This window comes from Mycteria americana, chromosome Z (genome assembly GCF_035582795.1).
Source record: "Mycteria americana isolate JAX WOST 10 ecotype Jacksonville Zoo and Gardens chromosome Z, USCA_MyAme_1.0, whole genome shotgun sequence".
Taxonomy (NCBI): domain Eukaryota; kingdom Metazoa; phylum Chordata; class Aves; order Ciconiiformes; family Ciconiidae; genus Mycteria; species Mycteria americana.
In genome coordinates, this window is record NC_134396.1 from 23879436 (window position 1) to 23893914 (window position 14479).

The 14479-nt window shown below is 41.5% G+C and overlaps 2 protein-coding genes across 4 annotated transcripts in view; both read right to left on the reverse strand.

The window, feature by feature from the left end:
- Positions 1 to 1422: 1422 nt before the first annotated feature.
- On the reverse strand, positions 1423 to 5107 carry LOC142402609 (relaxin-3-like). Its single transcript, XM_075488241.1, has 2 exons — positions 4829 to 5107; positions 1423 to 2601 (listed from the first exon to the last, which is right to left on the reverse strand). Exons 1-2 carry the CDS (start codon positions 5058 to 5060, stop codon positions 2234 to 2236), a joined length of 600 nt encoding a protein of 199 aa, XP_075344356.1. The 5' UTR covers positions 5061 to 5107; the 3' UTR covers positions 1423 to 2233.
- A 4161-nt stretch (positions 5108 to 9268) lies between these two features.
- PLGRKT (plasminogen receptor with a C-terminal lysine) overlaps positions 9269 to 14479 on the reverse strand; it is a 30225-nt gene continuing 25014 nt past the window's right edge. For 2 of the 3 annotated variants that reach the window (XM_075526231.1, XM_075526230.1), the window contains exon 5: positions 9269 to 12072. In XM_075526231.1, the coding sequence (XP_075382346.1) occupies positions 11951 to 12072 (122 nt within the window). In that variant the 3' untranslated portion in view covers positions 9269 to 11950. The remainder of the gene's footprint in view (positions 12073 to 14479) is intronic. The other variant, XR_012778901.1, reaches the window with a different exon arrangement.

The window sequence follows — 14479 nt, forward strand, 5'->3', positions numbered from 1 at the left end:
TGAGCAGGAGCAGATTGCATCCTCTAGACCTGTTGCAATTGAGTGACACGTAATTGTTACCTTCGGCTACGTTGCAAAGAAACCATTGTAAAAGACAGCCTACCCACACAGAAAACCTTAGAGGTCTTTGAAAATGCAATTTGCTTTAAAACAAAGAACACTTCAGTGTATACACATTTGTGTATACACGAGAGTGTGCATATACTGAGTCACATACTTACTCTAAAATACAGACTGAATTTCAGTCTGTGCCATGTGTCTGTGTCACAGCTGACCTGCTAAAGCTGTTACAGACTATGACGAGGCCAATTAAGAAACCTGATGAAAACACAAATTTCACCATTTCTCTGGGTTATGCATACTGACATATCTTGACTCATACCTCTGAAAAATGCCTGTTTGTCAGATAAAGACTGATTTTTCTATTTATAATTCAGTCTCAGCATGAAACAGTTCATCTTGAACACTAATTTCCACTTAAACAACTTATAGTTTTACCAAGGGGTTACACCTGACCTGGCAAGTTAAACTCCAGATTGTTCTGTTCAAGACAAAGCCTGCTCACTATATATGCAAGCTGTGTACCTGGACAGATCAGTGCTACTGGAGCAAGCAAGCAGAATAAACACCATATTCGCCTTTCCCAATATTACTTTTTAAAAGCTCGGCAGAAACTTTTCTAGCAAAACAAACAATGCATACAGGCTAATTTTCAGTTTCATCAAGCATGACATTTTCACATTTTCCCTTTTCTTAGGGATTCTATGTACCATTTAGTCACCTTACTGAGGAATCTTAACTCCCAAAGCCCTGGATCCTGTTAAAAAATAAGGAATACTTCACCTCAAACTCCTCCTGTATTCTTCTAGGAAATCCTGATCTAAACTAGAAGTCTCAAAACTAATTGTGAGCTCAAGTTGCTGGAAGCTAAGCTGTAGAATTTTAGCCAGCCTGTTGCAAGGAAAACTACAGCAGAACTTTACACAGTTACCTTCTCCCCTCAGTGACAAAAACTGACAAAATGACAAAAACATTCTGCCCAGTCTCTACTGAATAAAATTGACATGGTTTAAAAAAATAAAAAGGATTGATAGGTGCCTAATTGCTGGAATAACAATAATTTCTTAGGAAAAGGGACAAGGAATTGATGCAATAATGTCACTGAGCAGTAGTTCAGTCAAAGAACACTTTTCAAAAGACAGTTTGAAAGAATGAAGCCAAAGGTAACAACTGTGCAGTCTAAGGTATGAAGAATACTCCAAGTCACCTACTGTTACAAAGCTATGTTAAGTTACTATGAGCATCATAAAGGTCAGAAAAAACAAAAACCTCAAGTCATCAACAATATAGCTAGAAATACAACTTGTTACAGCTGAGGAGAAACAGCCAGGAAAGCAAAAAGCTTAGAAACTACAAAGATTAAATCATGTCTTTATAAATACAGTAGCAACTAGCAACTCAGAAATACATCTGAGGTAGTGTAGACCAGCGTACCATAAGAAGACACAGGAAGATGTCCGAGTGTCTGTAGATAAGTTACTTGAAGCACATCCAAGACTCTCACTTAGCAGTAGTAGGAAAAAAATGGGGAAGTAAGGTAAACAAGGCATAATTAAAGTGTTAATATTTCACCCGCTAACTACTTAAGCCCATCCGTGAATATGAAGAAATATTTAGGCTGCAAGTGTTGTATTGTGGTAAAGTTTCTAGAAAGACGATATTGCATAAAACAATTCTGCAATTACAAGGAAATGGAAAAAGTGTATTCAAAATAATCAGCAAGCTGAGTCAGTGCTGAGTGGAGTTTCAACTGGCAAAACATTCTTTCTGTACACCTTTGTACCATGAATCTCATTTCAAGAACACTGCTGGATATTCTTTCTGTTGAAAGAGAAAGAACAATTCGGTAACACCTAGTATAACTACACTTTAATGAAACACTGAAGTTCTTCCTAAAGTGTTACAAAGATATAATACATTTGTAATATAAGTGTAAAGGCTTGACATTAAGATGAAAAGACTTAGTAGAAAATATAGATTAAAAGCTACTGCAGCAAATAAAGTCATTACAATTACACTTGAGGATTTTTTTGGTTTTTTAAAGAAAACCAGCAGTATTGACTGGCACATACAGACAAAATAAAATACAGCAAGAGTTTTCTTCCTCCATACAGTATTCAATCAAGCAGCACTGCAACGAACATCGATTTCATGCATAAGTGCAGAGAGGATTTTAGACTCTGCATATAGCACTAATTTCAGCTTTTGTACAGCCCCACTTGCAACACATGCTTGCCAAACCCAGAGATTCCCGTTTTCTTCTGGGATACCTGGCCCAAAGATAACTATTTGGTCCCATGGGGTTTGCAATTCCTGTTCCTCCCCTGTCCTTCTGAACAGCTTCTTCTACTGGGCGAACAAATTCTTTGAAGTCATCTGCCACAGGTACGTATTCATTATAGTCATTTAAACTATACAAGTCCTTAAACGTCTCCCATCCAAGAAACGGGCTGCTTCTCTGCAGCTGCTCCACTTCAGGACCCAAAACTGATTGTAGCTTGAAGTTTCCCAGTAGTTTGCTACTTGCTGTTCGTGCAGAATCTGTTTAAAGAGAAGACTTTTTTTTTTTTTTAAGTTCAGACTGTCAAAGGAGTATCAAAAGGAGCACATGGCTGTAAGAAACAGCAATAAAACCCATTCACTTAGTAATAAGCAAAGCACTGTTATCTAGGAGAACTATCAGTACTGCAGAGTCTCCACTCCATGATTTACTTATAGCTTACTTTTAGGGGAATCTTTATGTTTTAAAGGCTATACTGCCTTTTAGACATGGAGAGTACAGGGCTACAACCGTGTCTGAGGTACAGACATCCTATCACAACTGCAGTGTTACTGATATAGAATTCTCAATATTTCTATAGAAACAAAATTTTGTTGTAAAGACACATACCCAGAAACCACACAGAGCTATGTCATGTGGCTCATGAATTGGATTAGACCACTCCTCTCCCATGCACAATCACACAAACCAGCATCATATGAAGCTAGTTTAGCAGAGGCTTGCAGAATTTACTCAGAAACAGATTTTGTCTCACCGACTGAAGTGTTTGCAAAAATCCAGCTCTACTTCCTGTCACCTCATACTGTTTCTCTTGATTTTACTTCTGCAAGGCAAGTGGCATTCAGCTAATGTGGAGAAAAGCAGCTCCTTCAATTCTTAAGTTAAAAAAAATCCAAAATAAGTGTTTGTCTTGTGGTCTTAATGCTGTTAATATGTTTTTTGTTTCAGAAAGCTGAAAGAACATGAGAACATCCAGTGAATGTTGTATTTACTCTAATACAGCTAATTAATATCTAGACGCTAACTTTCAGGTAGAACAGCTGCCTGAATATGTAAAAAAATAAAAGCGGTTGTAGCCTTTACTAATTAGACAGTAACTCCTATTTAGCAGGTTTTTGGGACAGGGAAGACTTTTAGTTAAACAGCATGCAGCACAGCAGGGGCTCCTTAGTGACTGATGCTTTCAGAAGCTACTGTTAATAAGAAGGAAAACAAAGTTTGCTGGGAAAGAACACAATCCCAGCAGGGGCTGTACATACGTAATTTGTTATAATTACAAAGGTAACTTTTATCTTCTACTCAACCTGTCGGAAAAAAAAAACCAAGAAAAAAACTCCCAAGAAATTCAAAATAGTGGCTTCATTAACTCCCTGAGGTCCAATGTTATTTCATTAACAGCATGTTTAAGCAAGAAAAAAAGGTTCTTCCATTGCACATTTTAGCCATAATTCCAACTTTTGTCCTTGTTAAAAATGTTATTTTCACTATTCAAAATATCAACATAAACGAGAGTCATCACTTAAAATTACTCGGTTACATTACTGTAGTTTGAGAACATAGCCCAAAAAACATCTGCTTACACTTTCTTAATACATTGCACTTGGAACACGCGACTAAAATTATCTGAGGAATATTTTACCCATTAACTGCTTCACCGAAGATCCCTAAAGCAGTTCTTGCTGTTTAAATTGTAACCTGAAGGACCAAGAGTCCCATCCATCTTCCAACGGGCCAACTCTTTCGTACAGAGCAGCACAAGCGAGTGATAAAAAGCCCCAAACGATTCTACATCCAATAATGCCCCTAGCACAGGCCTGAAAGAGGAGGAGCACAGCTTTAAAGCTCCTGGCAGAGAGGGAAAATTGAGCCAGGCCTCCCCACCCGAAGAGTTACCGAGCTTCGGGAAGGGAGCGGAGCCACAGCGAGAGGCACTCCCTACCGCTTCCAAGGGTGCATCACACCTCCCTGCACGGCCAAGAAGAAAAAAGTGTGATTTATTGTTTGTGGGTTTTTTAAAATAAAAAGAGTTCCGTGAGCCTCGGCCGCCGGCAGGGCTGCTCAGCCCTGTGCAGGGCAATGTCTCTGAACAGACCGGAAACTTTGCGGGTTATCCCGGCTAATAACGCCCCAGCGACTGCCGTGTCTTTTCCTCTAAATTTGCGGGTTTCCTTTCAGAAGTCGCGGGAAGCGCCGGCCAGCACCGGGAACGAGGGCAAGAGAGGGACAGGGACGCTGCCGCTGCGGCTCAGGGCGGGAGGAGCGAGAAGCGCCGCGGGCCGCTCGCCCTTCCCTGCTGACTCCCATTCCCCCCCACCATTTCTCCTCACAGGACCTCTCCCGAGCGCGGCGAGGCGCCCCGGCAGCCACCTCCGTCCGGGGACCCGGGCGGGCAGCGCCGCCGCCCCGCGGCCGCCTGACAGGGCTGCCCCGTCCGGCGCGGCCGCCGGCCTCGCCCCGCCCACCCCCGCCCGCTCCTCGGGCACTCACCGGCCGCGGGCGCCGGCTCCATCGCCAGCAGGGAGAGCCGCTTCCAGCGGGACCCGCCGCAGGTGAAGATGACGGCGCGAATGAACTCCCGGCCGCACAGCTTCACCCCGTACCCGTCCCCCTCGCCCGCGGGGAGCAGGGCGGCCGCCGCGCCCCGGGCGCTGGGCTGTCCCGGCGGGGCCGCGCAGAGCAGCACCGCCGCTGCGCAGAGGAGTCGCAGCTTGTCCCCCATGGCGCCGGCCGCCCTCCCTGGCCCCGGCCCCGTCCTCCCCAGCCCCGGCCCCGGCCTCCCCGGCCCGCTCCCAACCGCCCGCGCTCGCGGCCTCGAGCCCAACCGCCGCCGCCCCGCGTGCCGCGCGCGCTGCCGCTGCTGCCCGCCCGCCTCCCGCCTTTTATGCGCTGAGGGCGGCGCTGAGTCACCGCCCCGGCCCCGGCCCCGGCCCCGGCCCCGCCGAGGGCGCCCCGCGCCTGGGCGAGCCCCCTCCCCCTCCCCCGCCCCGCCCCGCTGCCGCCGGCGGCTCCCTCGCCGGGCGGTCCCTGTGCCTGGAACCGGCGTCGAGGCGCCCTCGGGCAGGACTCCCTCCTCTTTCTGCCCCTTGCTTGCTGCCGCGGCTCCCGACGCCTCGGCGAAGATGCGCCCCACCTTCGGCCTCCCTCCTCGGGCTCCCGGCTCCCCACCGACCCGGAGACGTGCTCCATCCTCTCCGCCGGGCACTCCGTCTCCATCTCAGCTTTTCCTGTTTGTGGTCAAGTACCAGTTGCCAATGCCCTCTCGAATGACAAAGTGTGAAAAACTTCTCATCTGGTTTTTTCCCTTGCAGGTCTAGAATCTGTATAGCTACTCCTACATCCTAAAAATGTTGGCTGAAGCAAAAAGAAAGAAGCAAGTAAAATAAATGCGCTCCTGCAGAACTACTTAAGCCGTGGACACTTGAGGTGGGATTTAAAAGCCTGAATTCCTCTCCAGTTCGTCGTTCTCGAGACCCACGTTCAGTGGCAGCCATAGGCACCCAAGCGTCAGAGATGCCTGGGCTCCAACACGCACGTCCTGGGGATGTGGAGCTCCACACCTGTGTGTTTCAACAGCAGCCCCCAGCAGGCTCTCGCCAACAAGGGTGGCGTTCTTTGGACTCACCAAGCAGAATTACGTGCCCTGTGAAAGTAAACTTTGCTTTTGGGTTTTTTTTTCAGCACAATAAGACAAGAAGTGGCTGCTGACCTCTTTTATAAACAGTCATACTGTGGAAAACCAGAAAAGTTCATCTCTCTAAAAATACAATGAAGCTGTTGTCTATAGATCCTTTTGCGTGAAGGTTATGCTTTCTGTCCCTCAAGTACTGTTAGTGTATAGAGAAAACCCCTCAAAACTCAATCTAGAAGGAGAGCACAAAGAATACATGCATCCACAGCCTAGCATTTGAATCATCAAAGGTGAATGATTCACCTGTGCTGGCAGAGAAGACGTAGACTCCAATCACCTTTTCAAGGAGGACTTGGGTGGTTTACTCTGAGCTGGATCTAGAAAGAGGCTGTGGAGGGCTAGAATAGTAAGCAACCTGCAAAGCTGTCTGTAATTGGACTTTCTTTTTGGTCCAGTCTTAAATGTTTTAGACAGTGATACTGCTTCAATAGTAGACACTATCATCCAGGCTGCTACCAGGATGCAATCCACAGAAGGGGAGCCTGCCAATCCAAAATTCCTAAAGAACATAACCTTGATCTGTTTCTCCCTCAGTTAAAGTCTTAACTGCTATTCTGTTGTGCAGGGGTAATCACAACTTGCATTTTTTAAGAGAGCAGCAGCTTGATCTTGTTGGTGTTGTGGGCTTTTTCTGAAAATACCCATCCCATCAGGTGAACTTACTTACTTGTGGACTGTAAGTAGTCTTCTTGGCAAGGGAATTGTTTTCAGTGACTGGAGAGCTGTAGTCAGGTGCAAGAGGACTACGAGGACTTTCAGGGCAACAAGGAAGGTGCCTCCTGAGTCGGGCAGTGACCAACCTGGTGACTTATTCAGCTTGTAAACTAATACAATTTATTTTATACCCTACTTTGATGCCCATGCCCAATATTTGATCCAGTCTTTAAAAGCAGCAAAATGTCAGATGTGTCTTTCTCAGAGTTTTTACCTGGGAATTTTGAGAGAGGTCCCCAAATAGCAGGCTGATTTGTCAATCTAGCTGGAAAACTCCTGACTCTCCACATGCTTTAGTTTCAAATTTAACTGGACCATCAGTTACTGTGGCACCACATCTAACTATCCCTAAGCAAAGGCAGGCATTGTGACAGCCACCTTTAGTTTTTTTTGTAAGAACTTCATTTTTTGCAACTCTCTGAAGCACGTAACCTCTGTCTACGGCTGCTAAATGCAAGCGCTCGAGACTGGAAAACAAATAGTTCAAAACAGTTTTTCTGACCTCACCTGCTTCTTCATCAGGGTTACTGAATGTGAAAGACAATACTGCCTGTGCTTTCTGTGGGGCTTGTTGGTAGCTGATAGAGCAAGAGTTGTCGAAGAGGCCGTGGAGGGATGTCTTTTCAAGACATTTGTAATTCCTCAGGGGAGCCCACAGTGCAGCGCTCTTCATCACTCTTCTTGTTGAAAAGCATAGGCTACGAATGCTCTCTTGCTAGGATTAAAGACTGCAGCAACAGGCAGCAAGTTAATGAGTTTTATTAAGGATCATATCTGAATGAGCTGGCAGTAGTTTGACATTGCTTAATGTTACTATGCTTAATGCAGTTTCACTAGTAGGGTGTATTGCTCAGTATTTTTCCTCCAGCCATATTTTAGTAACATTGCCTTTGCATTTAGGGCTTTCGACTACAGCTACTGTGATTTAAATAGTTATAAAGAAACTTAGTATGTTAGTCATATAACTTTAAATCATACAGGATTTTATACAGAAAAGCCTAACTGGCAATCTCTCAGTAATTTGCCATGAATTTAAATCAAGTCAGAGGCTAGGTTTGTTTATCTGTTCATCATAGCTAGAAAAACTACTTCTATTCAAAACAATACATGCAGAACAAAATAAATAATTTAAATACAACCAATCTGAAGTAACTATCTGCCTTCTCACTGTTTGTATTATAAAGAAGAACAGACAACAGCAGAGCAAAGAACTGAAATTCCATTCGTGATCTGTAGGATCTTGCAAGATAGGTACATCCAGTGTACTGTCTCAATGCAAGCATTTTGTATTTTTTAGTTTCCTAAAATAAGGTAAAGATGATCATACCATTTCTCTCCCTTACACTAAATTTTGAATCTGTCAGCCAATAGCAATCAAAGTTTATAGAAGGTAAGGTTCATGAAAACAGGTGGCTAAATAAAAAAGGTACCCTTAAACAATACCTCGACAGCCTTGAATACCTTGAATGAAAGGCTTATTCACATGTTAGTGTCAGGCAATCTACACAGAAGATCAGATGTAGGACAGAAATGCACAGACTTCATTAGTCTTTTTCAGAGACTTCATTTCAAATCCATGCAATTCACTGCTGCAAGAACTACTTAGTTTTTGAAAGTTGCCCAAACATGAATTTCAAATATTTCTTAAGTTTGCTTAGTACCAGACAGGATTCTGCAAGAAATGTGAAATACCACTGCATACATGTGATTGGTGACTAAGTACCAGTGTTATCCAGCTATCTCGTGTAGGGCTTCATCAGAAGATGGTCGTGGGTTTTAGAAAGCAGTTCATCTTTAATAGTTAAAAAGTGAAGAAATCCAAGCATTTTTATATAATGAATTCCAAGACTGATTAAGCAGTTAAATAATAATGCAGAAATGATCTCATTTGTGTATGTCCACATAAGTGCTTTACCGTTCTACTTCTAAAAGCAGTGATATGCAGTCATAGTCATAAAATAACTTCAAAACATTTAGGAAGGGGCTGTAAGAATTAACTTTCCCTATCATAAGGAAAGGGTCAGAAAAGTCAAATCATTCATCCAAGGAATAAAGGAAGGGGCCCAAACTGCCCCCCCCCCCCCCCCCCCCCCGTAACTTCGCTTGTTTTTCTCAACAATACTCATGTATCCTATCACAACCAGATTAACAAGAGGAGTGTGGGGCAGGCAGTTATGGCTTACAAGTAGCATGCACCTTCTTGGATTCTAAATGAGACATGTCCATAATGAGAACACAAAGAGTTTAATTTTGACATCCTAATCATGACTAACTTCTCACTTTCCCAGAAGAATCCTGCTCTGAGTGACACTGATTCAGGATACATGGCTATCAGACATTAAGACCAGAAAAACCAACAGGATTAAGGTGGTAAGAGCAGTACCCTCAGGTCAGAACAAACTCCCCCTGCAGTTATTCTCCTTCTCTTCCCCAATGATTCACAAAAACAAAGACAGTTGCTGTGATATATTAAAGTAAGTCTTACCAGCTGAAGCCAGTTGAGCACCAATGACAGAAGGGAGCAGGATGTTTTAGGTGTTTTATTTATTTATTTCTATGAGTACAACTGGTATGACAATTATGGGCAACTTGTGCTGTAAACATCTATTTCCCTGAAGCAGACCCTGTCAAAGGTAAGCTTTCCTGCTCTCTTTCATTGTTCTCTGAAGGAAATCATACAGTTCAACTGCTCCGTAGCTGTATATCTATGTGACAGATATGACTGGGCTTGGCACACGCAAGTGTTTTGGTTAATACACTGGCAGTAGAATAACTACTTAGTAACAAAGAATGAGCATCTTCAAAACAAAAGCATATATTTATCAAGAAAAAAGCAAAGCTAACAGTAAAAAAAAATAAAGGCATCAAAGGTGACTAACCCTTAACTTCTTGACGATCTTTGGCACATTCTATGTAGCCCATTTAAATCCATATCTGGGTCTGGCATTAGACTGTCCTGCTTAGAGCCTGTTGCTTTTCCCTTATAAATTTGGTAACTTTCACTAATACTGTGTAACACTGAATTAAACTTGCCCCATTTCTGTCATTGTTTAGTGTGGAGTCTTGCAATGGTTTAACACTATTGATCTAAGTTTAACCTTTTGGAGAAAAAAATTCAAATTTAGCTAGGATGGAGTAATAAATAGCTATCCTATTATCTCCTAAGACTGTTACCTGGGTCATTGTTTTTGCTTAGCCTGCTTGCTTCCTTTAACACCACCTTTTGAACCCACATCATAGCCAGCAGTCTATCGCAAACACACAGATATTAATTCTTAATTCACAGTGGATAGGATTAGGGTATTTCCTAATTTTCTAGGATTTGTAAGTAAAACTGCTGTATGGACTATTAAAAGTGCTCTCTTGTAAAAATGTTTTTCATAGGATTAAAAGGTGGGTTAAAAGGCACAGGTGGAGACGTACAAATACCAAAACAAGCTGGTTTAATTGTTTTCCTTTCTTGGAAGAAAGAGTATCAGATTACAGATCTGACAAAGATGACAGATCAAAACGTAAAAGGCTATTATAACTTCTTCAAAATTAAAGCAGGGTGGACTTCAGAACTTGGGGGAAAGGTAGTAGATGATCTGTTATTCAAAGCAAAACAAGTAAGCAGGGATACGTACGTCCTAAGAGAAGCACATAATATAGCAGCAAGTGGTGAGGGATTATGTTATAGGACAGGCAGAAAACATGAGGTGGTCTTGGGCTGCATTTTGTGAGCTCACAGAACATGGGTATCACCATCGGCTGAGTTGACGCATGCCTTCCAAGACAATTAAAATCGCTGCCTTAAATCCTAAACAGCCAAAGAGTAGACCAAGCTGTTATAACCAAACAAGCTATTATAACCACTTTTATCACTCTGCACATTAAAATGCATCACATTTGAAATCTGTTACAGATTGTATGCATCGTTAACATGCAGATGACAGAACCAGTTACGGAAGTGATTGAATGCAGAAGTGAATGCACTTTCAGAGATCAATCCTACACAGCTATGGAAACCGTGCTATTAATTTCTTCTATGTTGAGAAGCTTTTGTTTTATTATATATTCACCTGTCTTACTGTAACAACATTCTCATTTTAGTCAAGTAGTCTTCAAAAACAGATTTGGGGCATTATCTCCAGCTGGAATTTAGTTTTTGACTCAACAAGTTGTCAATACAACCTTAGGCTTAATTCATTATTGGATGCTTTTTGAGCATTTGTTTTTCATTCCACAATTAGACTAATGCTAGAAGAGTTTCCATCCAAAACACAAAATAATCTGTTTTTAAACAACATTTCCAATACAGAAAGATGCATTTTTTTTGCCAAGTGTAACATCAGAACACTAAAATATACTAAAATTATATTCTCAGTACATACCATGCTAGAGTAAAGGCATGCAAAAAATCCCTCAGTTTTTTAGTACTTGTAAGGCCCTTTGGATCTACCCATTACAAAAACATACATTAATAATTTTGCTTGCTGTTAGCCTAAGTTAATATTCATCTTAGTAGTGAAATTCTGTTTTCATGTAAACAAATTATCCTGAGTTTCAGAATGTCAAACAAGCATGAAAAAGATTCGGGAAATAGCTACATAATTTGTTTTCTCTTTTTGAGAAATTATCTCTGCTCATACTTTAATACAGTTTTTCCTAAGAGTAAAACACAGTTAGCAAATGATGTGTTTACTTCTGAACCTACTTCTGATAAAAGCTGTTTATTCCAGAATTTGAAGCAGAGATGGTGAGTTTACTGCCTAAAGAACAGCAAATAAAAGTGTCTTATTTTTCAAAGAAGTTGACTGTCTATTCCTGACTTCAAATTGAACTGTGCATCCTTAAATATATTTGAAAATTATAACCATATTTATACAAATCTGTAACTACCAATTAACTTATTTTTGTTGATTATAGTGAGTTTGGTCAGTACCAGACATTTTTACTACAGGTGAAAGTTATTTTCAGACTCCAAATAGACAGTGGAAATTCAATATTTCATTCTAAACAAGAAAAATATACTATGGCAACAATGGATATTTTCAAGAGATACATACAATATGAAAATCATTGCTTTAGAAAGTACTGATTTTAAAAAATGAATTATATTTTGATTTTATAAAAGCTCACAATTTTCTTGAAATTGTAATGATTCATTTATGTCCAAAACCAGTATGACAATCACATTTCAGATACTAAGCTTTAATACCATCTTCCTATTTTTCTATGAAGAACTTGCTCTGAGATCTTCTGATTTTCTCCAGCTCTTCATAAGTGAGCGGTCCTTTCGGCAATTCTAGCAAAGTGCTCTGTGTGTCCAATATGTTCTCTGCTTCACCTTAAAAAAATAAAGAAATTAAAAATTTCTTCACCCTTACTGTGAGAAAGCAAAGGAAGAAAAAAAATAAGAAACTGATTAAGCTATTCTTGTTTGGGCCAGAACAACAAAATACCAGGTCGCAGGTATGTATTTTACAAACGAGCTGATGCCGATCTAGCATTAAAGTTGTCTTTAAGGAATTTTGGACTGGTGGGATAACTGTACACAGAAGTGTTTGGTCTGAACGGAGTATCTGCCTCAGGCTGCATTTGTTTGGAAGAACTTCAGTCAAAACAATCAATTGTGCTGTTGTTGCCGTTTCTGTTAGCCCCTTTCTCCTAAAAACACTGCATTATAGTAATGTTTCATTTAGAGATTTATTACACACATGCTTTGGAATGGAGGCGTGAGATACAGCAAGGACTTAGCATCACCATGTACTTTGTACCAACCCTGTACTGTATTTGATCAATTAGGAGTCTGAGGGTGGATCAGACACACACATAAAAGCATACATAAGCTTTAACAAGTAAATTCCCTGTACGCAGTATCCTAGATATGCCATATTTAGGCACAATTTTTCTTCTTGTCTCAGGCCTGGGCTAACAGATGTAAGGCTACAGGCACAAAGTGGGTAGCACAGGACTTGAAGAAGCACTGGTCAAAGCATACTGCTCACAAAAAAGATTTGCTAAGACAGTTACCTAAACACGCAGTCTTAACAGCATAGCAGGGAAAAGTTGTGGGGTGCAGAATGCTCTGGGTAAGGCTGGAATGAAAACATCTAGGACAGAGAATCCAAAAAACAAAGATACAGACTGAACATCGTACATAAGCTGTGGTGGTCTGACTGATACAAGAAAGGATGAAGATTAGGCAAAGAATGTGTGTGTTTTGGCTGATGCCATTTGGTACAATGCCAAAAATCTTGTTTACCTATGCCTTAACTCCTAGCTTGATGATCGTTACGGCAGTGATTTGTATCTGTATTTATGTGCTGTATTTATGTGCAATGAACCTGAATGAATATTGTAATGCAGTCAAGATTGTGGTCATTCTTTAAAACAGGTCTGAATGCTGAAATCTCCAACAGCAATTTTGGTACTATTACAGTGCTTAGAATCACCACACATCAGTAATATCCAACAGGATGACACTGGTTACCACTCCCAGTAACTGGTAATAACACAATGTCAGTCAGTTGCATATAGCATCTGATTATGGAACAGCAAGAGATCTTAGGTGACAGAGAGATGTTATAGATAGTCAAATCTCTATACCTGATCACTCACATGCACTAGAGCAGATTGCTCAGTAACCAGCCTTCTCATGTGGCTCAGGATACAAGCAGTTAGCTATCTAAATCTTGGAAAAGGTAGCCAGAGTTTCATTGCTTAGTGGAGAAGTTCTGTGCAGTTGGAGTCTGGCTATATAATCCCTCCCCTCCCCTCTAATAATTTGTCTGAAAAAAACCAGCAGTTTGTACCTGGACTGGGAGGAAAAGCAGAACAGCAAGACCAAGAACACAGATAGCAGGTCTGTGACTGATTCTTAGTGTCCTCAAGCCATTCAGAAAAGATAGTGCACCCGAGGGCTGTTCTGTAACCCTGCCATCCCCAAAAGATTCAGTTCTGATACATGGCCCTGGCAGGCTTAGGGCTTTTCAGCAGCACAAGCAGAACTCAAAACAGGTATTTCCCCCTGTGTCCTTGGTTTTTGCTTTAATTAGCCCAAGCTGTAAAGCAGGAAAAAAAACCCTTCAATTTCAATGTGGGAGAATAAGCAAGTCATGAGAAAATATTTGGACAAGCAGGCTAGAAGAAAAAAAAATTAACTGTAAGCAAGATCAGAGACAAAATGCCTGGTGAAAGAGAAATAAACCTTCCAGGGGTATAAACTGATTCCAAAGAATGAAGGACAGCAGAAGCAGGGCTATTTGATCAAGGTGGTTCAGACAGAAGGAAGATTCTGCAGCACAGAAACAACTGCAGATTAGCTTAGGAGAGGGAATTGGCTGTAAGGCTGAAGATAGGCATACCCTGGAGGAAAGAGACCAGGTAAAGAGGGAACAATAAAGGGAATGGTGTATACATTCATTATTACACCGCAGAGACAAAGCATGGCATGCACCAACACGAATACATGGGCAAGCAGAGAAGTGGTTGAGAAAGTAGTATGGGAGTGGACATAGGGATCATCTGAGTAATAAGAACAAGCATTGTGGCTGCAGGTCAATTGTGTCACAAAAGCTTCTCTTCAACTACTTAATTTTAAGATTAAAATAAAAATGAAATCCTGAACCTGATTTCCACATAACTACGAACCTTCTTCTGATTTCCAGCCCAGATTCATTCAGGTTAGTCCACCTCCTTTTATTCTAGTGCTGATATTAGTAATTAGTTTAATTTCCTTCTCTTACTTTCCT